The 27,836-nt window shown below is 37.1% G+C and overlaps 1 protein-coding gene and 1 long non-coding RNA gene across 3 annotated transcripts in view; one reads left to right on the top strand and one right to left on the bottom strand.

The window, feature by feature from the left end:
* The window catches only part of CAPN5 (calpain 5), a 145,319-nt gene that overhangs the window by 21,523 nt on the left and 95,960 nt on the right, over nt 1–27,836 (top strand). The window contains exon 2 of the mRNA XM_003764627.4: nt 19,928–20,105. Coding sequence (XP_003764675.1) covers nt 19,941–20,105 — 165 coding nt within the window. The 5' untranslated portion in view covers nt 19,928–19,940. The remainder of the gene's footprint in view (nt 1–19,927; nt 20,106–27,836) is intronic.
* LOC105749904 lies at nt 412–20,228 on the bottom strand. 2 transcript variants are annotated; one of them, XR_002769807.2, is made up of 4 exons: nt 20,072–20,228; nt 15,690–15,822; nt 13,886–13,975; nt 412–775 (listed from the first exon to the last, which is right to left on the bottom strand). It is a non-coding gene; the product is annotated as an uncharacterized LOC105749904 (long non-coding RNA). The 2 variants fall into 2 exon arrangements; XR_002769806.2 differs by lacking the exon at nt 15,690–15,822.

Raw genomic sequence — 27,836 nt, 5'->3', positions numbered from 1 at the left:
ATTTCTTTTTACTTTTTTATTTTTTTCTGCTTTCTTTTTTTTATTATGGCTTTTTATTTTTTCAAATATATGCGAAGATAGTTTTCAACATTCATCTTTGCAAAACCTTGTGTATTGTTTCATTTTATCCTTATTACAACCCTGGGAGGTAAGTGTTACTATTTCCTCAGTTTACAGCTAAAAAAAATTGAGACAAGCAGAGACAAAATAACTTGTCTAGAATCACACAGGTAGTAAGTATCTGAGTCAGGATTTGAATTCATATCTTTCTTCAGGTTCACTATTCTACTGCACCACCTTTCTCAGATCATGTTTTTAAATATATAGAATAAATATATAGAGGGTTTAAAAGGAAAATAATTATATTGAAATAATTTACAAAATATCAATTTAAAAAATATTGATAGGTCCCAGTTTAAGAAACCCTATTTTAGATTTATTTCATTTTACAGAGAAGAAAAATGAATCTCAGAGAAGGAAATTGGCCTGTCTGTGGCCACACAGTGAGTTAACATCAGGATTGGGACTGCTATTGTAACCCCGGACTTTAGTTATCAAGCCCAAGCTGCATGAGTAAACATTATTCCAGTCCTGATTTCAACCTCCCACAGAGTGTACATCCCCTCCTCCTCCCCACAAGTGGTTTCTCTACATTGATGAGTTTTATCCTTTCCATTAGGCAGGAGGCAGGATGTCCCAGGAACTGATTTTCATGGGCTGGAAGGTGTAAATCCATATTAGGTCGCGCCTGGGAGAGGAGCTCCAGGGTTTGCTCCTAGATGAAGAATAAAAAGAAGGGGAAAAAAAGGAGTTATGATTGGTCTTTGAAGACCCTTCGTCAGATAAGTTTTTGAAGCACCTGTTCTGTGCAAGAACCTTTGAGGGATGCAAAAATGAGTCTGACACAGGCTATATCATCATGTCATCAATTCACACATCATTACTATAGAGCTTATATAAAGACAAAAAAGTTAGAGGAGAATAGTGGAAGTGGGGAAGAAATCAGGAAAGGTTTCCTGCAGAGGATGGGTTGTATCTTAAAGGGAGAGGGAGATACACTCTTTGAAGTTGAGGGAGGGATATCGAGACAACTGAGATCACTGGCATAAAGGTCTAGAGATAGCATGCTGTGTGTGAGGAAGCAGGGAGAAGGCCAGTTTGACTCAGTCCTAGAGCATGGGGAGGGATTAATGCCTAGTGGATCTGGAAAGATAGCATGGGTCTAGGTTAGAAAGAAGGAAGTTAAGTAGGAAGTGCCTACTATGTGCCAGACACTGTGCTAAGCCCTTCACCAATTTTACCATATGTGATCCTCACAACAACTTTGGGTTGTTGCTATTATCTGTAGTCTTATTATAACTCCCATTTTGTAATTGAAGAAACTGAGGCAAACCGATTAAGTAACTTGCCCAGAGTCACATAGCTAATAAGTGCCTGAGGCAGGATTTGAATTCAGGTCTTCCTGACTCTAGATCCAGTATTCTAATCACTTTTCCCCAGGAGCTTAAAAAGCTAAACAAAGCATTTTATGGAGCTTATTAAATAGAGGAATGATATAGTTGAATATTTGCTTAAAGGAAGTCACTTTGGAAACCCTGCTGTCATGGAGTTCTGGGTATGATATAGTGGAAAGGACACTGGTTTTAGAATCCTTGTGAGAAAAAGATGTGAAGGTTTTCTGGCATTATCAGTACCCCGAGTTGCCCTTTTCAACATAGTACCTTATGTTTAAAAAATATTAATAATTCATATTCCTTTAGCATTAGTCTCACATGGGAATATATCCCTCCTCTACCTATTAAACTATCTCTTTTAACAAAAAAAAAAAAAAAAATGTAAAAAGAATGGAAAGGAAAAAATAATAGTTCAGCCAAATCAAGAAGTACATCAACTAAGTCTGCAGGATAATCAGTGTTCCATAGTCTGAGCTCTCTTTAGTACAGGGAGGGAGGGTAGTGAACATTCTCACTTCCAGGATAAGCCTTTGCACCCTATTCCTGAGACCTCTTGCCTGCTCTTCAGCTCAGAATTTCTTTTCAGATGGGGCATTTGGGGCTCTCCTGATGTACAGGAGACATCGAACTTCTGTTTTCATATTTCGGAGCTTCATTTCTTTTCACTCTTTCAGAGGAGCATGCACTACCCCATGCTCTTTGTACTGATGTGGATAGGATGTTTAAGTAACCTGTCATGACGTAAGCTGCCGTAGAAGAGGTTACTGTAAGCTCTGAGTGAACAGAGGGGGCATTTTTCCTGTCTTACTCCTCTGGTCTCCATCTTCCCAACACTGTCTCCTTTGGGGCCAGCAGTTCTGGTTGTGATTATCAAGCACCAATCATTTACAGGAACTCCCAGTCCACGTGGGTCTAGCTTCACAATTTACTTGCACAAAATGTTTTTTTTTTTTTTAAAGTGAGCCTGGAGCTCTCCAAGTAATAAGAGAAGGATTGGGGGAGGGGTATTGTCTGAGTTCAGAAAGATAGTGAGATAGATGGATGAAATCTTTCCCAAGATTATTATAGTAGAGAGGGGAATAAACAGAAATCAAGTTCTGATCCTGATAGCCACTGACGGACTGGGTGGCCCTGGGCACCTAACTTCTCAGGGTCTCAGTTTTCTTCCCTGTAAAATAAAGGAATTGGGTGAGGTGATCTTTGGTTTTCATTCTAATTATGAAAGTTTATGATTCTGGCTTTGGGAATTAGGCAATCTAGGTTGCTGACCCATCCCTGCTGCTGTTTTGCTATGTGACCTGGAATAGTTGTCTTCATCCCTCTGTGTCATTTATCCTTGTGGAGACTTGGTCTAGTTTTGTAGTCTGCACTGCACTTAGTAGGCATTTAATAAGTATTTGATGAATAAACAGATGGTCAAAATTGCAGGCAGACACAGTACCAGGTTTGCAGCCCTGACTGTGTTCGTAACCATCTATGTAAACTGTAACTGGAAATGTCATCTCTCAGGAACTCTGAAAAGTTTCTTCTGGAAAATGAAGGTTTTGGACCACATGATTTCTTAAGTACCTTTCTAAATAATGTCATTCTTTTTACATGTTCTAAAGTCCTTTCCACAATTAACCTTATGGTCTGGGATTCCTCCCAGCTCTGACATTTGGTGTTTTCAGGTCCCTTCCAGGTCTGAAAACTTCTGTCCTATGGCCTCCTTGTTCTGTTCTCTATTCCAAGGTTCAGGAATTCAGCCTGAATTCCAATTCAGGCAATCAGTTCATCAGTAGATATTTATTAAGTACCTGGTATAGACATATACTGTGTTAAGTGCTGGGGACACAAAAAGAATGCAAAAGACAATCCCTGTCTTAGTGGCGCTCACAAGTCTAAGGTGGAGGTGATAAGCAGACAAATCTGTACAGACCAGCTGATGATGGGATAAAAAGGAAATAATTAGCTGAGGAAAGGAAGTAGAGTTAAAAGGCATTGATAAAGATTTCTGATAAAAGTTGGGATTTTAGTTTGGATGCAAAGAAAGCCAGGGAAGTCAATAGGTAATGAGGAGGAGGGAGTGCATCCGAGGTATAGAGGTCAGTCAGAGCAAATGCCTGAAGTTTTAGCATTTAAACTTAGCATTCTAAGGTTCCCCTCTAGCTCAAAGTTTCTTCTAGCACTGTCATCCTCTGTTCTGTGTTCCAAGGTTCTACTTTGTGCTTGCCTTCTTATGTCCCAGGAGATAACATTAGTATTCATAGTGCGTTTGGGGAGAATTTGATTCTGATTCTTTCTTGATTGGAAAAAGGATGAGGTAATAGGCTGCAGTGGATAGGAAATGAAATGGCTGAGGAGTATCAATGTCTGTGTTTGGAGAAACTAACAGCATCAGACCATGCAAACCAGGTGGGCACAGCCCACTCACTGAAGAAGGCAGAAGTGACTCATCAGTGTCCCAAGAATAAGTTGTGCTCTGTAAGGGACCTACCTGATGCTTTTAGCTAGCTTGTAACTAGCTGTTAGAGGAATATGGACACCAGGAGAGGGGCTGAAATCACCCTGGAGACCATACCAAGATACTCTTTTTTTTTTTTTTTTTTTTTAAAGCTTTTTATTTTCAAAACATATGCATGGATAATTTTTCAACATTGATCCTTGCATAGCCTCGTGTTCCAAATTTTCCCCTCCTTCTCCCAAACCCCTCCCCTAGGTGGCAAGCAATCCAATATATGTTATACATGTTAAAATATGTTAAATCCAATATATGTAAACATATTTATACAATTATTTTGCTGCACAAGAAAGATCAGATCAAAAAGGAAAGAAAAGGAATAAGAAAACAAAATGCAAATGAACAACAGCAAAAAGAGTGAGAATATTATATTGTGAGCTACACTCAGTTCCCACAGTCCTCTCTCTGGATGTAGATGGCTGTCTTTATCACAAGATCATTGGGACTGGCCTGAATTATCTCATTGTTGGAAAGAGCCACATCCATCAGAATTGATTGTTGTGTAAAATTGTTGTTGCCGTGTATAATCTCCTGGTTCTGCTCACTTCACTTAGCATCAATTCTTGTAGGTCTCTCCTTTGAAATCATCCTCCTAATTGTTTCTTACAGAACAATAATATTCCATAACATTCATACACCACAATTTATTCAGCCATTCTCCAACTGATGGGGATCCACTCAGTTTCCAGTTTCTGGCCACTACAAAAAGGGCTACCACAAACATTTTTGCCCATGTGAGTTCTTTTCCCTCCTTTAAGATCTCTTTGGGATATAGACCCAGTAGAAACACCAATACACTCTTCATAGGAATTGCCTAGAAATCACCTCACAAAGTACTGTATAGAATATTTTAATCCTTCCTTTTCTTGGCTGGTTTCTTGTTTCTGTTTCTAATTCTAATTTCTAGTTTTTTTGTATCTCCCTCAATTCTTTGTGCTCAATAGGTTCTATTTGTTGAATAAATGAATGAATTGTAGAATTTTAAAAGACATTTGAATAGAATTCGTCTATTCTAAGTCTATCCTTCCAGAAAGATTTCCTTTAAAGAAAGATTAAAAAAGAAAAAGAAAAAAGCTAAATAAAACCAGTTAATACATTGCCTTCATCTAGCACTAGATGCTATATTCTACACCGAAGGACCTTTATCTCTCCAGTAAGGGAAGGGGGTGGGGTTCATTTTCTCAGCTCTTCTCCTGGGGCCAGTTTGGAGATTAAAAAGAGGATTATCAGATCCATGCACTGAAGCTAGGAGGGACCTTTGAGGTCATCTAGTCCAGCCTTTCACTTTACAAATGAGGATACAGGCCTGGAGAAGGGTCATGATTCCCCAAGTCCACAACATGATTATCAGAGGTCTGTTGAGACCTCATGCTCCCTGACTATTTCAGTGTGTGCCTGTTATCTGCTGCTGCTCCATCTTGTATTATTCACCTTTCTCAGAATAGACAGACCCTCAGCTTTCAAACTTTGGAGACTTTGTTCACATTTTCCCCTGTACCTCCAATACTTTTGCCATTCCAGCTTGTCAAAACCCCACCTCTCTTTCAAGACCAGTTTAAACGCCACTTCCTCCATGAAGCTTTCCTTGATCCCTGCTCCTACTACTTCAGACAGAGGGAGCTCCTCTTGTCACCTCTGGTGTATCTCTCTCTATGCTTTCATATTCTTGAGTAAAAAGACAATAAAGTAGAGTGAAAAGAGGGCCAGAACTAAAGTTGGGAAGAACTAGGTTCAAATCCTAGTTCTGATGCTTTCATTCAACATTTCTTGAATGCCTACTATGTGCTAGCCACTAAGGATAGAAAGACAAAATAAACACAAGAATTACCAACATTTGAACTTGTAAAGCATCCAATTATCTTGGAGAGCAATTGGGAACTATACCCAAAGAGCAACCAAACTGTGCCGACCCTTTGATCCAGCATTACCATGACTAAGTGTATCCCAAAGAGATCCTAAACAAGGGGAAAGTACCTACATGTACAAAAATTTCATAGCAGCCCTTTCTGTGGTGGTAAAATGTCAGAGATTGAGGGGATGTCCATCAACTGGAGAATGGCTGAACAAGATGTGATATATGAATGTAATGGAGCAATAAGAAATAAACAGGCTGATCTCAGAAAAAAAAAAAAAAAAAAACCCTGCATTAACTGATACAAAATGAAATGAACAGAACCAAGAAAATATTGTACACAGTATGTGATGATCAACTACAAGTGATTGAGCTCTTCTCAGCAACAAGTGTTCCAAAACAAGTAGAAAGTACTAATGAGGGAAAATGCTATCCACATCCAGATCAAGAAGCGATGCACTCTGAGTGCGAATTTAAGCAATCCTTTTTCACTTTATTCTTTTTCTTCTTGATCCACTTTTTCTTTCACAGATGTGACTAATGTGGAAACATCGTTTTATGTGATAGCACATGTATAACATATCAAATTGCCATATTAGGAAGAGAGGAGGGAAAGGAAAAAGGGAGAGAAAAAAGTTCATAATCTGGAAAAATAGAATGCTAAAAATTGTCTTGACATGTAACTGAGACAAAAATAAAATACTATTAAAAGAATAGGTATCAGGACAGGTAGGTGGTACAGTGGAGAGAACACCTGCCCTGAAGTCAGGAGGACCTGAGTTCAAATTTGCTCTCGAGAAGGGTTAAATAAGGATTCTGCAAGGTAGAGTGTGAGGAGGCAAGGAGAACCAGATCACCTGTTGCAAAAATAGTTTTTAAAAGGAGAAATGTTTAGTTCTGGATTTTCTACTTATATGATGTGTGACTTTGGGCAAACTTTTTCCTTTTATTGGAAACTGTAAAATGAGCAAGTTGGATTAGATTTCTAAGGTGCCTTCTTACTCTACATCTTGTGAACCATAGAAAGGAAGCCAAGCCTGTTTAGAACATTTCATCAAAAAAAATCTTAAACAAATAAGTACCAAAAAAAAAGTGTAGAAAAAGATGTTATTAGACTGTTTTTGTGGGTTTTTTATGCTCTTCTTCTTTTTTTTAATGGAGGGTGGGGAATGAGAAGATCAGCTCAGAGGCAGTTCATAGGAGAGTTTGGTATTAGTTATTAGGAGAGTTGAATTCTAGTCCTGGTTCTTTCTCTGCCTTACAGTGTTACTTTTGGCATGGCATTGAGACTCAGTTTCACTATCTGTAGAATGAATCAAAGACTCAGTAAAGGAAGCTGAAGCAGGGAGCGTGGGTGGGGCTCAGGAGCTTGTGGTGACTCAAGTTGGATTTAAAAATGTAGCGAGATAAAGGCTGGTCATGTTGATTTTGGAGGCTGGCACTAAAGCTAGGAAATCCTGTATTTCTTCTCTCTTGCTTCTGTCATATAACAACACCCACACAATTTCCCAGTTTATTGTTCTGGGAAAGGACCACTCTGGGATATATGGAAATTTTTCCCCTTCTCCTGGAGCTCAGAATGGGAAAAAGTAAGAAGGGCAGTACGAGGAAGGGGCTCAGTGCCCAACTTTCTTAGGTACCTCTTCCTTTGCCTCAAGGCCACATTCGCTTTCCCAACTCAATTGCCCTCACCTCTTCCCTCAGATTTCTCTAATCTGGCCAAGCAGGACTGTCTCTCCACTTTTCTGTTCTCTCCTTTCTCTTTCCTGTTCCTGTCCCCCTGTCCCAAGACAACTTTCTCCCTTCCTTGAATCATGTTACCTCATCTTATTCTATCCAAATTTGAATTATCCTTCAAGGACCAGCTCTAACTATAGTCTCCTACTTCATCATTAACTATGTGTGTAACACTGAACAACTCAATTCCTTGTCTCTAGACTTTAATTTCTTCCTTTGTAATTGTAGGAAATTGTACTAGAACATCACTAAGGTTCTTTCCAGCCCTTTGCAGGCTAGATTCTGTGCTAGGAGGATGAGGAAGAATCTGAACATGGTATTTCATTGAAATAAAATGTGAAATTCTTCATGCGGGTAAAAAAAGTACTTTTAAAGTAAGAAGACATCTTAGAAATCTAGTTCAACTTCCTCATTTTACAGAGTTTCCAGTGAAAAGAAAGGGCTTGCCCAAAGTCCTATATCATCTTTCCAAGTAAAAGATGGGAGAATGTAGGCTGGGCAGATATTATGTGAGAAAATCCAGGGAAGTTTCATGAACTACAAGCTTGATATGAATCACAGGAACTTGAATTAGAAGGACCACAAAGGCTATTGTGACATCTGAACATAGTCATCTAGCTTTCATTTGTAGGTCTTTAGTGAGAGGAAATCCACTACTTTCTAAGGCAGGGCATTCATCTAGCTTTCATTTGTAGGTCTTTAGTGAGAGGAAATCCACTACTTTCTAAGGCAGGGCATTCTACTTTTGAATGGTTCTAATTGCTAGGAAGTTTTTCCTTATAAGGAGCCCAAAATAGCCCCTCAGCAACATGTCTCTTATGTATCCTATGGCTAAACAGAGCAGATCTTATATCAGGTAATGAACAGAATTCCAGATTTGGAGTCAGGAAGACCTGAGTTCAAATATGACTTCAGACACTTACTAGTTGTGTGAAGCTGGACAAGTCACAATCTCTAAAATCCATAGCTTCAATATCCTTTACTGAGATCTTGATTCATTCTACAGATAGTGAAACTGAGACCTAAAGACTCCCAATACCTTGTCTCAAGTAACACAGTGAGTTAAACAAAAAATAGGACTAAAACTCTAATTTCCTTAATTGTAAAATGGAGGTAATAATAATATAGGTAGACCTCCTAGGGTTGTAATTGTATAGTGCCTGGCACAGTGCGTAGGACATAGTAGGTGCTACATAAATGCTAGTTATTTATTTCAATCCTAATTTCACATATTAATCCTCCTTGGTATTTTTCTTTGCCCTGAAGTTTTTCTCTTCTCTTCTCTTTTCTTTCTCCATCTTCAGTTCTTTCAACTGAACATTTTAGGACAGTCTCCAATACACTTGACACTTTAGTCTCTTTATTTGAAGTTTTTCATTTTATTATCCTTAAAAGACGGTAGTCAGAATGGAGTACATTTTTCCTGATCTGGATTGACTAGAATTTAGTGTAGAGGGATTTTCGTCTCCCTAGTCCTGGATACTATGTCTCTTTTAATGCATTCTAAGATCTCAATGCTTTTTTGGCTTCCCCATCACATTGTTTACCCTTATTGAGATTCTACTTTTTGAAATTATCATATCTTTTTGGGACAAATTGCCTCCTGGCCACATCTACTCCATCTTGTATGTAAAGTTGATTTTTTAAAAACCCAAATGTAATACTTTACATTTATTTATTAAACTTATTTTATTTTTAATTATTATTAATTATTAAATTAGTCTTGTTTCTTTACCTTTCTGAGAACTTTCTGGATGCTAATTCTGCATGCCATTAGGTTAACTCTGCTTTCTAACCTTGTGTTATCAGCAAAACCGATCAGCATATAATTTATGCATTTATCCATTTCATTGATAAAAGTATAAAAGATTACAGGGCCAACCACAGATTATTTGGGTGGTACATTAGATCTCTTTTTGAGTTGACATGATACCATTAATGACTACTCTTTGGGCTGAGCTCTTTCGAATATTTCTTAATCTGTCTAACTGTACTAGCATCTAATTCATGTCTTCTCTACCATGAGTATAGTAATAAGTAAAATGACACAGCTAAGCTAATGTAATTTGTGTCTGTATGAAGAGAGGTATAGGGTTCAGTTCCAGGGAGATGCTGCTAAAGCTGACATGATTTTGCGTTGTATTCAGAGAAATATAGGACCCAGATCCAGGGAGGTGAAAGGCACACTGTGTGTTGTATTAAGAGAAATAAAGAATCCAGATCCTGTGGGATGAAAGTTCCACTGAATTGCTGCCCTGATAAGGCCATACTTGCTAAGGCCATTTAGTTTTCTGGTCCTACATTTTAGGAAGAATATCTTCAGGATAAATTCAGGTTCTAAAAAGATCTGGATACTAGCATATGAAAGTTCATTTAGGAAACTGAGGATCATTAGCTCCCAAAAGAGAAGAGATAGCTTATTTCAAGTATTTCAACAACTGATATCAGAAACAGAGATTAGACTTATTTGTTGCCCCCAAGATGGCAGAAGTAGGAAACAATAAGTTGTTGAGAAGGAAATTTTGAATCTATATAAGGAAAACATTCCTAATAGATCTGTCTAGAAGCAGAGTGGGCTATTTCAGGAAGAAGCAAGTTCTTTATCACTAGAAGTCATGTAGTGTGGGAAAGAAGGGGTTTGATATGTATGGGAGGAAAGGATAAATTTCTGATTAGATCCAGATTGGATTAGATGACCTCTAAAAAAAGTCTCTTCCATCTCTAAATATGAGATTCTGTGGTTTCTACTTTGCTTAATTTGTTATGTAAATTTGTAATTTAATTACAATAATTTGTAAATTAATTAACTGTTGGCATTTATAGCTACCAAAGTACATACTGAGGACTTGGGTAACTTTTTTTACAAGGGAGATAGGTGTTGTAATGTTTTTGTTTTTTTTTTAATTTGACTTGAAAAGATATTCAAAACTTTTTGGAGTCACAAGGGTGGGCAGGTTATTGAGATGAAATCTAGGCCTTGTAATTTTTCCATAGTTGGCAGCATGTAAGCTGAAGAGGATTGGTCCTAGTGTGCTCTTCAGGAAAAAGAATACCTGAGAACACGTGGTCCCTTTGTCCTATATCTGTTATCATATGATCTGTTCTAATTCTATGAAGCCTTCAATCAATCAATAAATGATTAAATGCTTAATATACTTGCCTGGCATTGTGGTAGACTTCAAGGCTCTGAAAAGAAAAAGGGAAAAAGTTCTGCCCTCAGGGAGCTTACCTCCTGTATAAGGAAAATCATGTATACATAGATACATATAGTTACAAAATCAATACAATGTAAAATCAAGGGAAAGGGAAGGTTTCCTCTAGGAAATGGCACTTGACCTGAGCTTTGAAGGAAGCTTGGGATTTGAAGAGGCAAACTTTCAGACTGATTTGTGACTTGTACTCATTAGGGAGTTTGCTGTCATTTGTGGTATTCACATATGTTTGATCCTCTTTCAGGATTTCTAGAAAGGGGATTCCTGCATTAGGTCAAATACTTGGAATCTTTAATTGTTCTAATTTTCAGTGCTCCAACATTCTGTGTTCTTCACTCAAACATTCTATATTTTGAGATTTTTTCAAGCACTGACATTCTAGGTTCCACATCTGTTGTGTTAAGCATACCAAAGTGTTAATGCTTTTACTTTTATTGTTGACTTTTTCTTCTGCTAGGAAATTTAGAAGGAGGAACTTTTGACTCTGTTTTTCCAGGTCCCTTATGATCTTTTCAAGTACACAGTGGACTTCTTGGGAACAAAGAATCTCCTTTCAAAGTTTCTTAAATTGTGTTGCAACCCCATGTAGGATCACATAGCTGAATGTGAGGGTCATAAAATTTTTATTATCAACAATGTTTGATATGTGTGACTGTTTTATATACCTATATCCAGGGAATCATGCAAAAATTTCTCAGGCAAAAAGAGGTGTCGAGTGGAAAAAGTTGATCTATCTGGAGGCCACAGAGTATCTCTAGACATTTGTGGTACAGGAAAGAGCACTGGCTTGGGAGTTAGGACTTGGATCTGCCCCAGATAACATATTCTGTGATTTGGGGCATATTCTTTCCATTTGATGAGCTAAGTTTTCCTCCTTTGTGAAAAGGGTGGATAGTATATTCTGCTTACTCATCTGGCAGTTAGCAGGGAGAACTGAAGGATTTGTAGATTCGAAACTACTATAGACATATCAACTGGTGTATAAATAGGAGCTGAAAGCTATGGAAATAAAGGTGCTCCCCATTCTCTTTCTAACCTGTCCTAGATCCCTTTATTTCTAAGAATGACTTGCCAACAGGAATCCAGTGACTTGTGGAATCTACTAGGGAAAGTTTCTTTATTCTTTATTCTTATTACCAACCTTTGTTCTCTTCCTACATATACTTTCAAGGTGTGGACTACTGTCCTCCTCTGCCTCCATCACAGGCAGATGTTTGCTCACCTTTTTTCCAATACTGAGATTTTTTGTACCTAAGAGGTAGAGAATAGTCACCTGTTATCAATCAAATGGGGCTGGGAGGAAGGCAAGGATTACAGTAGGTGTCCAATAAGGGTTTCAATGGGAAGGGTTTTCCCCCTTTTTCTTTAGTAAGCTTATTTATAGTCTTGGAAAGTGTCCCTGCCTGGGATATCTGCCTTATGGCCTGCCTGAGGATGTGAGGGAGGTGGAGGAAGGGAGGGAGGGACAAGGCTGATAGGATCCAGTTTCTGAGATCAATCCAGATGCCCTCAAGGGCAGGCAATGGCTCTGAGTTATCAGTTATTAAGCCCTAGCACCCACCCCTATTACTTAAATGCAATAGGACTATTCCCCTACTGGCCTTTCTTCTTCCTTCCTGGTCTTGTTTCTCTTCACTGAGTTTTCAGTCATGGGGTCAATATTTGTTCTTTCTGTCACCACCTTTTTTTTTTTCTTCCCAGACAAGCTTTGTTTTTCCTTCTTAGGAACAGCCCATCCTATCCTTGTCTGGGTATCTGTCATCTCTCATCTCTCTGGCTCAGTTTCCTTCTTAAGAGAAGTGTCCCATCTCCATTCCAGACTGTGAGCCCCCTAATAGGAAACACCATGTCTTGTTCAAATATTGAATTGTCCCCAGGGTTCATCATAATGCCCTATGTATAATAAGTACTAAATCAGTACTTATAGAACTATAGAATTCAAAGAAGTAACTACAAAATTAAATCAACAAGAAGTATTTATAAATCACCTATTATGTGCTTGGCACTGTGCTGCATGATTAAATCCAGGATTTTAGAACTTGGAGATGCATAGGGTCTTAGATATCATCTGGTCCCAAATTCTCATTTTACAGAGAAGGAAGCAGAGACCCAAGTTTCTTCCCAAGGTGATTCAGTTAGCTGGTACAGCTAGCATTTAACCCAATTCATTTGAAGCTAGATCCATTATTAATAGCTGACATGACCTGTTAGCCAAGAAAACTTGGGTGCAAATTCTGTATCTCCTATGTTCTGTGGCTCCAGGCAAGTCACTTAATATCTTAGTATTCTAGGCATCTCTTTAAGATTTAAGCTTCAAGGAAGGTTCTAATCTGCATTAGTGAAGGGAATAAGGGAGTTTCCTCTTCAAGGAGTTCCCTATAGCAGTGAAATCATGGGGCCAATTCTTACTCCCTCTTGATAAAATTCTTTTAAGATTGCACAAAGGTTTTCATATATTATTTGATCTGATTCCCCCAACAATCCTATGATACAGGTGCTCCTATTGTTTTCATTTTTTCAGATTTAGAAAATGAGTGTCTCTAAGTCATGTAGTTATTGGATTTCAGGGGGAGGATCTGAATCCAAGTCTGATTGATTCCAAGTTCCATGTAGTATCCATTTTTTTTTTTTTTTTTACCAAGATGCCTGTAGCTGCCTACCAGCAACTTGATGACAGCTTACCCTTAGTATAAGGGAAAAAACAACAACTTGGCATTTTGAGGTCTATGTAGGCATTGACTATCCATTAGCACTGAGCTGTTGTTTGAGAATTCTCTGCCAGTGAGGTTCAGTCAATGTTTGTCGAATCAATGATGAGAGGGATGACCAGATGCCTGCAGTACAGTGGCTGAAAAGCTGTGACTCTTACCTTAAGAACCTCCTGGATCCTCAATATTTATGACTCAGTGTTTGTTCTGTTGGAAGAGGGCCAGGGGAAGAGTAATGGGGCCCTGCCCAGGTAGATACCACTGAAAGGTCAGGCCTTACCTGGGGAGGCATTGAACTTTTCCCCGTATTGATTCTGAAGTTCAGAAAGGTTACTGATCAGGCTGAGGCTGGTACTTTCAGAATGGCTTGCCAAATTCCAGACCCCGGCCTCCCAAGCTGACTGACATCCATCATTGCTTACCTTTGTGCAGCCAAGGTATGGCCTGTTTACAGACATGATCCCAGCAGGTGCAGTGGTGCAAAAGACTTCCAAATGTGAGTCAGCATAAGTCTGCAATAGAAGAATTAATCACATTTCTGTAAGATATTTCTAGGTTGCCACAGAATATAGAGAGAGTTCTGTTTTCAAGGGCTTTTTCCATTTATGTAATTCCTTATTCTAAGGTCTCTTCCATGTGTCACATTCTATCTTCTAAGTGTTTTACCAGTCCTAATAGTCTGAGTTTTAAAGTTCTTCCCAGACGTCCTATTTAGTGTTCCAAACTTTCTGGACCTGTACTAGGCTTATAAGATATTTTTTTTCACTTGAATAGAAATATAATTATTATTATATAATTATATACATATAATTATTATCCCCAAAGAATGAAAAGTGAGGTTTGAATGAGTGAAGCAACTTATCAGAGGATCATAGGTTCAGAGCTAAAAGGGATTTTTTTTTTTAGGTTTAATACCCTCATTTTTATAGATGAGGACATATATCTATATGTAGATATATACAGATGAGGATATAAAATAACTTGTTGAAACTTAAACAGCCAGTAAGTGTTGGAGGCTAGATTTGAATCTAAGTCCATTGCCCCATCAGGAGTACATAATCTTTGTTGTGTTGTGTTGTGTTGTGGGCCCTTTGGTGGTCTGATGCAGCCTATAACCCCTTTCTTAGAATCTTGGTTTTAAATGCTTCAAATAAAATTCAGAGGATCACAAAGAAAATCAATGACACTGAAGCAGTTATCAAAATAATCTTTAAAAAACAAATTCACAGATTCCACCTTGAGAACCCCTATATTACATAGATAATAAACATCAGAATGGAGATTTGGACCTAGGTTTTCTCACTCCCTAGGCAAAAACTCTTCTATATATACATACATAACACATACATACACATAACATACATATACATGGATATATGTCTATACACACGTGTGTGTATATAGATGTAGATATAAAATATGTTGTTCAATCTTTTTCATTTGTTTCTGACTCTTCCTGACTCCATTTGGGTTTTTTATAGCAAAGTTACTGAAGTGCTTTGTCATTTCCTTCTCCAGCTCATTTTACAGATGAGGAAACTGAGGCAAACAGGATTAAGTGACTTGCCTAGGGTCACACAACTAGGAAGTATCTGAGGCCAGATTTGAACTTGGAAAGATAAGTATTCCTAATTCCAGGCCAGGCATTATCTACTGTATCACTTAGCTTCTACTTGTACATATATATATATACATATATATGTGTGTGTGTGGTGTGGGGGATTATATATGTACACACACACACACACACACACACGATGGAGAGCCAGGTTTAAGCTGACACTCCTCTGGCACTGGACAATTCAGTCCAATTCAAGAATATGTATTCCTGCTCTGTATCAAGCCAAGCATTGTTAGGGTTGGGGCTACAAAGACAAATGTGAAACAGTTTCTGCCTTTTAGGAGATTACAGATTGGTGGAAATAACACCAATAGTAAATACAGTCTGTGTACAAAGTAATTTCCCAGGGTGAGAGCGTTCTTACAGAAGGGCTAAGCTGCTTCCCTTCTGTAGGATTCATGTATAAGTGCAGGAAGTTGGGTTAGATGATCTACAGGAAAATATTGTGGTTGTAAGAAGCCATTGGGGGAAATGGATTCTGGAAAGTAGAGATTAAAGTGGGGCATTGGTGGGAAAACTCCTCAGAATATGAGTGACCAAAATAATGTAGCCAGAAAAAGGCTGGATAATAGTAACGTTTTGAGGATTTGGACTGACTTACTCACCAGAACCAAATTCCTGTAGTCAGGAAGACTTGAATTCACTTCAGAGACTTACTGGCTGTATGAACCTCAAATGTGTTCCATCGAATCAGAGGATCTCAGTCATTTTCTGTGTTCTGGACCCCTTTATCAGTCACTACATAGAATTACAAAAGATATCAATCATATAGAGAGGCAGTTGATGGTACAATGGATAGAGCTTGGCCAGGAGTCAGGAAGACCTGAGTTCAAATTCAGCCTCAGAGATTTACTTACTAGCTGTGTGACACTGGGCAAGTCAGTTAATTTCTGTTTGCCTCAGTTTCCTCTCCTGTAAAATGGGATAATAATAGCATTTACTTCCTTGGGTTGTTGTGAGAATCAAAGGAGATAATATTTGCAAAGCACAATATAAATGCTATCATTATTATTATCATTATACCATTAATGTTGATGAATGTCAATTTGGAAGGAGATCTCAAGGGACATAGAGGGTTTTGTTACTTTTTTCACCATGCTGCATGTAGTCATATATTATATACATCCATATAAACAGACACCATAATTGAGAGCTCTAAACTCACTGTTTGTCAAAGCTAGTGAGGATGGTGAGGAGCTGTCTCTTCTGCCATCACCTCCTCATGATGCTGCTACTCAGAGGTGTCTCTCACTCTCTCACCACCATGGACATGAAAGAGATCCTTGGATATGATAAAGGACTTTGCCTGGCTCCCACTTGACCCATTCAGGGGCATGATGGGGAAGTCAAGTTTGATATCATCCAAATTAAAAAATTCCTGGAAGAGATACCAGGACCACCCATTAATATTCCGAGATGAGCTCCAGTTTATCCTGTGTCTGCTCTGTTTGAATGACATGGTTGTTTACATATTCTTTCCCTGGATGTGAGCTGCTGGGGTCAAGAACTGTTTTCTATATTTCTAGCACTTTGCTAGTTCCCCAGCACATGATTTTTGTTGTTTGTCCTTCCTTCCAGAACCAAAGACATTAGGAGGGTGATGTTTTGAGTTGCAAATGAATTGGATTTAAGTGAGTGCAGAATCATCAGCCTCACCACTACATGACTTGTGTTTAACAAAGACTCATTGACTTGACTGTCACTAAGAAATTTTTCTTCTAATTATGTTATAAAGTACCTCTTAATACTGATATTCTCAGGATAGAAAATGTTAGAATGAGAGGTAATTTTAGTGACCACTTATGAAGGAAATGATTATTAACAATCCATGGCTTGGAGAGATATTCAGAGCTCTATAAATGTATTCGTTGGTCAGAAAAAAGAAAGGGAAAAAGAAAAGAATGTATTTTTTTGTTTTTTTTTTTGGAAGGACTTTACTGATAATGAAATTGAATTAACTCTCCTTACTTTGGTCAGACCCCACCCAAACTTTACCTAAGCTCACTGTGTTTCACTCAAGTTTGGGTGGAGACAGATTCTTTTGTTTTAAAAAGAATTCTTAAACTTTTCCAGTTGCAACCCCTTTTAATTCAGAAATAATTACCTCATTCCAGGTATATATATGTATACACACACACACACACACACACACATATATGGTGTGTGTATATATATATATATATATATATATGGTGTGTATATATATATATATATATATATATATATATAAATAAAATAGGTATACAAATCAAATATTTACTGATAATTAATTTTAACTTTGCAACCCCCACATTCAGTTACAGAACTCCATATGAGATCATGTCCCATAGTTTAAAAAGGTGGGATCTAGATAGCCTAAGACTATAGGTGTCTGAGTAGAGCACCTATAGTATAGGTCTGACTAGAGATAATTTTTCTCTTCAAGGGTAACATGATGTCACTAGCATTCCTTCATTGTTTTGAAGAGTATATAAACTGTGAGCCCACTCCATAATTGTCTTTGGACTAAGAGAGACAGCCAAATGACCATTCTTTTATTAATAATCTTCTGGTTTAATTAATAAAATATTAAATTATGTAGAAACTATGTCTCTTGAACCTTTTTAATCATTACACTTGAAACACCATATTTTACCCATAAGATTTTTCTTCATTTGTGATAATGAGTAGATATTATAGGCATCCTTGGACTCTACATATCTTTTTATAAACTATGACTCCTTGAGAATAGGAAATCTTTTGCCTTATTGTTTTCTGTCTCTAACTTAACCCTGATACAGGACTTAGGTCTTAACTGTACCCTGGACTTAATGAATTCTGAAAGGAGAATTGGTTGAGCTCAAAACTCCTCCAAAAGAAAAATTTTCATGCTAACTTTATTATATTTAAAAGGAATAGCAAGTTGTATGTAATAGATTTTCAGGTTCATTGTGCAATTAAAAAAAATACTGTATTATAGAAATGCTTGTTTTATTTAATAAATTAACAGTAAATTAAATTTTTAAAAAATTAATAAAAGATCCCCTCCTCCCCAAAAAAAGACTGGGAAATATCAGTGCATTCCTGTCTCCCATAGTAGTGTTTATTTCATAAGAAGTCTCTCTACCTTTAGGTTGTTTAGGAAGGAAGTGTCGTACAATGCAGAGAACATCACTGACTGTAATATAATCAGAACTGACTTAACATCCCCTCTCCAACAGTTATTACCTGTGTGACTTAGGGTAAGTCCCTCAAACCTCATTTTCCTCATCTGAAAAATGAAGATGTTAGACTCATGCTTCCTAAGTTTTTGTCAAGATCTAGATACCAGGTTCCATTTATTGAAGAAGGTTTGGTTATGTCACTTGATTTAGAATGCACTCTTCATCAATTATCCAAACCATGTCTGACCTTACAGGGTTGGGTCAAGGTCTTCCTCCTTTATAAAATCTTTCCATATGCATTTGAATCCAAAGGTATCTCACCTTTCTCTGAGCTTATGATATAATAGAGTCTGTTCTGTGATTCATATACTGAGTATATGTTCTGAAGAGGTATCCTTCTGTTGTGCAGAGGAGGGGAAGAAGAGGGAGAAGGATAAATAAGATAGACTTCTTCCATTTTGGGAAGTCAAGGTCCAGCAAGGAAAAGCAAGGTCTATCTAAATAACTGGGATACTTAAGAGGATTTAATAAGAAAAGGACAGATACAATATTGTTGGGACATCTGAGGAGTGAGGCACATTTAAGATCCCTTCCAGCTGTAAAGTTTAATCATCCTATCACTGGGGCTCCAGTCCCAGTTCTATTAATTATGAGATCATAATTGTGATCGTGGGCAAATGACCTTAGCTTTATGAGTCTCAGTTTTCTCATCTGTATAATGGTGAACAGCATGATGAAAGACAAAGAGTTCTGGGTTTGGGCCAAAGACTGACTCTGATCTTAGAACTTGTGTAACCTCAGGCCAGAGTTCCTACTCTGCAGACCTCTTATTGTGCTTTCTCTGCTAATGGAAGGAGTTGGACCATTCAGCCTCTCTTCATCCCTCTTAACTTTTCCTATCTATAAAAGAAAGGGCTTGGAATACATGACTTCTAATGTCTCTTCCAGCTCTAAGCTATATGATCCTGTCTGCTAAGGGATGGAGGTATTGGAACCACTATTACTAGAAATATCTATACTCTTTAAGTCATGTATTAGTATTGTTATCATTTTTAATCACAACAATAACAGCTGTGTAAGAAAAGTTAAATTTAAATGCTGTGTGAACAGTATAATATAGCCAGTACTATGGGAGGGAGAGAGATCCTGGTGGGAGCCAAGACTGGATGTGGGAATGATTTGGGTACATCAGTGTAGTGGTCCAGGGAGTAGTCAGGCTTAATAGGAGTGGTGAGGAGTCTATGTTGGGGAGTCATGGGAAAAAAGATAAGAGAGGTAAAATCACAGAATATTAGAGTTGCAGGGCATCTTAGAAGTTATATAGTTCTACTATGTCATTTTATAGAGAAGGAAATTGAGGAACAGAGAAGCAAAACAACTTGCCCATGGTCCCACAAAGAAATGATAGATGATACTTGCACGTCAACATCTTTTGATTCTAGATTCTGGACTCTGTCTACTCTATCACGGTACCATTATGGTTTGAAAACTGGGCTCCAGAATCATATTCATAGCTTCAGAAATAACCCATAGATAGAGGCTAGTTCACGCAGTGGGAACTAGTGTTAGGCTAGAGAAGAAATGTTATAGGAGGATGGGTACTATGAGAGATCCTTTTTAATGGTACTTTTAAGAAATGCACCTGTTTTTCTTTTGGGTTCATCTCAAAGTCTTTTTTCCCTCTCTTATCTTTCCCTAAGGCTGATCTAAACGATGTTTTCTTCTGTGAGACCCTATGAGAACCAAAAATATTGGGCTCTGAAGAAGGATTGTCTGAAGAGGAAGGTGCTCTTTGAGGACCCTACATTCCCAGCCAATGATGAATCCCTGTATTACTCAGGTACCCAGCGGCAAGATGTCCAGTGGAGACGGCCTAAGGTTGGTTGAAGAACCAGAGTAGGGTGGAGTGGGAAACTTTGATGGGCGTACTAATACAGGGATGGTGCCCCTTGTTGAACTCCATTCTTGCTCTGCCTTGCTGGGATCAGAATTCTGCTTGGTTAGTCTCTGTGATTAAAAAAAAAAACCTTAAATTAATCTAATTAATAATTAGTAATTAAATGAATAATTTAAACAATCTAATTAATAATTTTTAAATGAGATACTTGTATCTCAGAGATAAGGCCTAGGAGTCATTCTAATGACTTTAAGAGAAGAATGGAAAGACAAGGAAAAAGGAATAGGTTAGGGGGAAAAAGGAAGGTTAGGGGAAATTATCTAATATAATTAGGATGTGTAAGTAGGTGTTATTCAAGTCATTTCAGTCATGTCTAACTCTTCATGACTCAGTTTGGAGTTTTCTTGGCAAAGATAATGGAGTGGTTTGCCATTCCTTCTCCAGCTCATTTTATAGATGGGGAAACTGAGGCAAACAAGATTATATAACTTGCCCAGACTCATCTAGCTAGTAAATGTCTGAGGCCAAATTTAAACTCAGGCCCAGCACTGTTTTACCACTTAGCCACTCTTTGAGTAGAAGCTGTTCAAACAAGGGGGAGAGAGAGACCATCTGAATTTATCAAAGAGAGGAAGAATACCCACACATAAGACACGCAGAGAGACATACATGCAGACAGACAGACACACACACACACACACAGATTTAGGTACAGAAATATATTTTATTCAACATAGAAATAAGAAGGAAAGAGGAAGGGGAATTAAAAGAAAAGTAGATTATGGAAGGGACTGATTCTAAGCATATAAGTTCTTTGTTGAGATGACAGAGAATTGAGGCTCTGGTGGGGTACCCATAAATTGGGAAGTTGATGAACAAGTTATTGTACATAAAGGTGATGGAATACTATGTAGTATAAGAAGTGAAACCCATAAAGATTTTTGTGAACTGAGCAGAATGAAGTGAACAGAACCAGGAAAATGTTACTTATGCCTTTGAATGAATTAAGAACTCTTCTGAGTATAATGACCAAGCATGATTCCAGAAGGCTAATGATGAAACTTTCCAACAACTCTAGATTGAAAGATGAAGGACTCAGATTGCAGAATGAGACATATTGTTTTTAGATATGTCTAATGTAGAAATTTGTTTTGATTCATCATATATGTTTGAGATGGATTTTGTTGTTGTTCTTAATTGGAGATGGGAACTGGGGTTTCAGGGTAGAAAAGTGGATTTTTGTTTATAGAAACCAAAAGTAATTAAATGAATTTTTTAAAAGTTTACATAGAAAAGGTTAGTGCTAAGTCTTACAGGTGATAGAATTATTAAAGGTATATAAGGATAGATTCTAAAGATTATCAAAAAGAGGGAGAGAGATACCGTAGGTATGAAATTGAAAAAATAAATTTTTTTTAATAAGACAACAAGAAGAACACTAATAACTATTGATTTATGTACTCCCTTCCCATCTACATAAAGTTTTTATGAGAATACTCTATACTCATCAACATCAACTTTGATGATGCTGTCATAAGGGAACATAGAGTCCTTCATGAGACATATTCCATAGAAGCTTATATCCTAATATTGAAAGGTGAAAACAATACAAGATTCTGTCTCATTCCCTACACCCTTAGCTGACTATTAAAAAAATTTTACTTCAGGAGAGCAAAACTGTGTCTTAAGGGTTCTTGCCTAACAAGATGTCTCCTATGCTTATGCCAAAAATTAAAATAGATTATTTGAAAGCAATAAGCAAAATAACTATTCAGTAATTCAACTTGAGTCAAGTATAAAACAGGAAGATTCTTGCTGATCATGGACATGGAAGAGCTAGAGTGAAGAATCCAGGTTGAAAAAAGATTTCATGTGAAGCAAGGGTTCCTGACTTTTTTGTATCTTGGATGCTTGTCTTTGGCATTCAGTCTAGTGAAGCCCATGGACCCCTTCTGAGAAGAATATTTTTAAATGCATGAAGTGAAATATATGGGATTATAAAGGAAACCAATTATATTGAAAAAAAATATATATATACATATATATATGTGTGTGTATATATATATATTTATTTAAAACCAATCAGGTTCATGGATTCTAAATCAAGAATTTCGGTTATAATTGATGATCTCTTCCAGATGACTCCTGTTTAATGGATCCTGACTTCTCCTTGAAACTAAAGTCCATTATATCGATGTTTTACTAGTGCTGTTTTATAACTGCATAATATAGAACACCCTTAGTTAAACAATAAATGAAAATTAATATTGCAATTAAGAAGGGCATGGCGACTATGAGTAGGCTGAAATCCATCATAAATGAGGCATTGTACAGAAGTAAAATGTTATATGGCAAGAGGGAATAAAGGTAAATGAATAGCTTTATGTACCCTATCTTATCATGATGATGTTAGGAGAATGTAAGGAAGGACACCAGAACTTTTGGCAGAATATAAAATAAGATATAATAAGTGGGCTTAAATATATTAGGATCTGCATCATTTGTGTGGGAAACATCCACACTGTTGAGATCATAACTCCATTTGAATATTTGAGAGTCTTCACAACACCCTTGGAAGATAGGTTGTGCAAGTATAATTCTTTTTGGTTTATGGGTGAGTCAACTGAGAAACAAAGATGAATGACTTTTCCTTTGAATGTTCATAGGGAATCTATATAGGTATCATCTCCTCATATTTGATTTTAAGTACTTTTATCTTTGTTTAGTCCTGTTAATGTTGTTTATTCATATTTTTTATTTTTTAATGATTTTCTTCACTCCTGTGTTTGGATTTCAGAATTTCCTGTTAATGTTGTTTATTCATATTTATTTATTTTTTTTAATGATTTTCTTCACTCCTGTGTTTGGATTTCAGAATTTTGATACAACTCTGGTCTTTTAATTAGGAATACTTGGAAGTCCTCTATTTCCTTTAATATTCATTCCTTATCCCTATGTCTTGTAGCATTATACTCAGTTTGGCTTGATAAATTGTTCTTGACTATGAGCCCATATCTTGCCATAAAAATATTATATTCCAACCTCTCCTTTCCTTTACCATTGTGGGTGCAAAATTATGTGTGATCCTTACTGTGGTTCCTTGGTACTTGAATTCTTTCTTTCTTTCTGATTGCTTATAGTATGTAAATTTTGATCTTGAAACTCTAGATTTTGATTATGCTTTTCATAGGAGTTTTCATTTTGGGGTTTGTTTTAGGAGGTAACAGGAAATGCAGGTAACAGGTAACAGGAATCTTGACAGTTTTAAGATTTCTTGAACTAGAATCTCCAAGCTTTTTTTTTTGGGGGGGGGTATGTCATTCCAATGTTTAATTATTCTTAGTTTTCTCTTTCTCAGTCTATTAATTTTATTTTATGATTTTTTTTCCTATTATTCTCATTTAATTTACAATTTTTTTTTTTTTTTTTTAGCTCTTGCATCATATATTCTAGGAATTCTAGTTGAGTTTGTGCCCAAGCTATGTTTCCCTCTGAAATTTTGCTTGTTGATGTTTTGGAGTAATTTTTCATTCTTGTGTATTGAATGTTCCTGTGCCACTTTTTAGTGGAATTCTTTTTCGGTATTTCTGATGACCGCGTATTTTAAAATCAGCCGGAGTCAGGAATTCAGGTTAGGGGAAAATCATCAATTTTTATTCTCAGTGAAGAAAGATCGGAGGTGGAAGAGAATGGGCGATAGCAATGTGTGCAGCTGAGTCAAGAAGCTAGCTAGACCAGCAGCCACACGACCAGCAGCTAGGAGTATGGAACCCAGGCCAATCTCTCCTAGCCTCTCTTCCTGTCTCTCTGCCTCCACCCACCAAAATCGTCATTTCCTATACAACACATCAGGACTTGCACAGAGAGTGGGCGGGGCCATTCTTTATCCAAGCATGTATATTAATAGAGTATAGTCCAATTACTATTTAGCCTCATGTGCTTGGGACCTCAGTGCATCAACTCAAGCCTCAGCCCATTACAGGTATTCTTATTTTTCCAGGCTACTTCTTGATTTGAGTTACGGTTAGATTGCTACAGTTCTGGAGGAAAGAATTGGACTGACCTTTTTGTATCTTTTTTGTGGTACTGAGTGTTGTGTTATTCCAGGATCTCAGGGGCAGACTAGGGCCCTGACAACTTTTATTACTCCCAAAGTGGTCTGATACAGGTAAAATCTGATTTTTGCTTCCATAGTCTGAGTTCTGCAAGTTGCTGACTTATATTTTGATCTGTGTAAAAATAAATTGCTACTGGACTCTTCACCCATTAACCAGCTGGAAAACTAAGTTGGTTCAGCATGTCAGTTATATACTTCACTTTATTTTAAGATTCTTGCCCTGGCTATTCCTATGAAATCTGGGCTAGAAGCTAGAACTGAGAACTCAATCTATGTGTGGGAAGTCTGAGCCATACTAATGTTTCTGCTTTCTTCTGAACTTCCTTCTTTCTTGGTATATGGCCTAGATCTCCTTACCTGTGAATGTCATTCTTCTGCATAGGTCCTTTTCTCAGTCTTCTCTGGACTTGTGACCCAGTTCTAGAGAAGTGGGCAATAAATCTGTCAGTAAACTGATGTTCCTGCTGTAGTGCCTTAGTATGGGTCTGGTGTTGTTTTAGTGTGGGTCTGGAACTTCCTGGGGTCTTGGAGTGCGTTCTTTAATGTGCTTCTGGTGTGACCCTATCCCCAGTATTCTTCTGAACTGAGATGAAGAAATGACTCACAGTAACTTTTTCTGGATTTCACCATCAAGATCTGGTCTGTGCAATTGCTAGATTTGTTTGGAGAAATTTTGTGGAGGGAAGCTTAGCAATATTACTCTGCCATTTTGACTTTTCTCTGTATAGTTGATCTATCTAGTCTTGCTATTTTTGCCCTATTTTTCTTCCTTCTGTATCATTTCTACCCCTTCTGTAAGCACAGTATTCTACAGTAAAGTTATATTCCAAGTATGGAGCCTCTAATATCCTCATAAGTGAAAAACAATTGTTTAAAAATCTTTTTGAACCTTTATTATCTTTCAAGCACTATTCCTTTTTCAGGTTCATTCTTTAGTGTCCTCATAAAAGCTGCTTTCTTGGGCTTCTTGCCAAGCTTTCTTTTAAGTGGTTTAAGCAAAACCTCTCTTATTTCTCTCTGTTTTGTGAAATGATACTGCTTATAATCTCCAACCTTCCTTCTTTCTAGGATGTAATAGATGAGTATTGTATTCCAAACCTGTGGTGGCCTTGTCTGTTTTAGCTTTCCAACTGGCAAGTAAAGAAAGTTTTTATTGACTAAAGAATTTTTTAGGCTCCTTTGATATTCTTGCTATGACACTTGATTTCAGGTGATTAAAATTCTATTTGAAGTGATTGAAATTGGTCTTGATATCCTATTCATATTTCATTTTCCAGCATCAATAATTCATTTAAACAGATAAAAGTTACAATTATTTCAATTTCTCCTTTTTATTCTTTTGGCTGTGTACTGATTTTTTATCTTTGTTCTAACAATATGGAAATATCACTGTAATAGCTGATTCAGGACTAATTCTCACATTAACAATGAGTCATTTTTGGTGAAGTAAAAACAATTTTCTTTTTATAATGTTATTATGTGTTTGTTATGTTCAATGTTTTTCAATTCGTAAAAGTAGTCAGGATGTTTGTTTTTGTTTGGAATAAGACATTCTAACTAACAAAAATTTTTTTTTATGATCCTCAACTACTTTTACATGAAGTTATTGAGTATTAAATAATATGTTGATTTGAGGATTTTATCATGTTTCGTAGAATTTTTCTATCTCTTCTACAACAGAAGTGGTACATAAGCTGCAGTTATTTTCATGGCAGTCCTTTTTATAGATGCTTCATAAGTACTGTAACACTAGATGATGGTCCATGATATGATGTCTCTTGCAGTCTTGGGACAGAAGACTAAACTGGCTACCAATTTCTTTTTTCACCTTTCCAAAGAGAATTTGTGAGTCATTTAGTTACAGCTGCTTCTATATTAAAGCAAGAATATCAAGACTGATCGGATTGAGTTTATCTAGCAATATGTTGGTCATCAATGATCTCCTATTTAGGGTACTAACTGTAGTTTAACAAGCCAGGTGGTTCTTGGCTCTTTCCTGCCACTTCTACTGGCACTATCACTACAAGTGCAGAATGGGACCTAACTACATAGGACTGAGAACTTTTCAATTTTCTTGGTTTCATGGGCTTCCAGGGTCAAAGAATTCATCACTAGATGGATAGCCTACTAGTGAGCAATCTCCCTAGACTTAACAAGGCATGAAAAATAAGCACAATCTTTTTCTGTGGGACCCTAATTGAATTTTTTTTTGGAAGTAGAAGTATCCCCAGCATGTGCTTCAATAGGATAGTCTTTTAAAATTCAATCTCCTTCATTAAAGTCAACAGGATAGGGTGTTGAGTTGTGAGGACAGAGCTTTGTAAATCAGAAGGGGCTCTAAAAATTTGTCCAGTTATTACTGTATTATTCCCAAATAAAACACTCCCAACATATTCTCTTGGGACAATAACTGCAACAACAACAACTTACAATTCTATACAACTTTAAGATTTATAAAACACTGTCTTTATCCCAACTAGGGAGGTTAAAAGAACAAGAATTCCCTCAGTTTTACACAGTAGAAAACTAATGCTCAGAGAAATTTAGGGTCTGGCATTTGGACCCAAGTTTTCTAATTACAATGCTAGTGTTCTTTTCATGTCATCACACTATATCTGTAAAAATTTATTCTGATTACAGCCCATGGGATTTATGGAACCTAATTTTGAAGAAACTATTCAGTATTTATTTTGACCAATGTGATAGTCAGGAGACAGTTGCTTTTTGGGGGACAGGTTTAAGGAGCTTAGGATAATTCATTAGGGAACGGGTTGTTTTTCCCAGAATTGAATTTTATACCTTCAATTAGTGCAGGAGTATAGATGGAATGTGCATTTGAAATTCCATTAAAGAAATTCTCATTTTCCCTCCCTCTAAAGTATTTCAGGTCTTTTGTCTGGCCTCACCATGGTAGTATAGTGGAAAGATCTGGAATCATTTAGTAAACCTGGGTTCAAGTCCTAGCTGAGCCACTTACTGACAAAGATTGCTTTGGGCAGATTTTTTTCTCTGGGTCTCAACTTTTTTCATCTGTAAAAGGTAAAATAATATTTTGCTATGGACTTCACAAGAGTTGTGTTTACCAGTGTCTTCACTCCAAATTTTCATATGGACTTTTAAGTTAGTATTGTTCTGATCATCCACAGTTGGACACACTTGCCTTGATCCCAACATAGTGATGTCATTTTGCTCTTCTTTGTATATTAAGGACAATATCCATCCACTAGTGTTGGAAGGAAAGATTTTTTTTTTGTGAGTGGGAGGCACAAGGAGGTCACTTTCAGATCAACATTTAGAAGAAATAAATATCTAAGAATTAGAGCTGACTAGGAATGGAATATGCCATCTACAAGTAAGTGGTGAGATCTCCATCACTGAAGGTCTTTAAGTGAAGGCTAATTGACCATTTATTGGGAACATGGTGGAGAGAGTCCTTCTTTAGGTTCAGGTTGGACTCGATTGGTTTTTTGAAATCTCTTCTAACTGAGACTCTACAGAATGTCCACCATTATTATTTTTCTGTCTCTCATTGCCCTCTCTCACATCTAGACGTGTTTTAAGAGGCTAGTAAGAATGAGTTACCATTATAATCCAT

Source organism: Sarcophilus harrisii, chromosome 3 (genome assembly GCF_902635505.1).
Source record: "Sarcophilus harrisii chromosome 3, mSarHar1.11, whole genome shotgun sequence".
Taxonomy (NCBI): Eukaryota; Metazoa; Chordata; class Mammalia; order Dasyuromorphia; family Dasyuridae; genus Sarcophilus; species Sarcophilus harrisii.
This window is presented reverse-complemented; position numbering and strand designations above follow the sequence as displayed.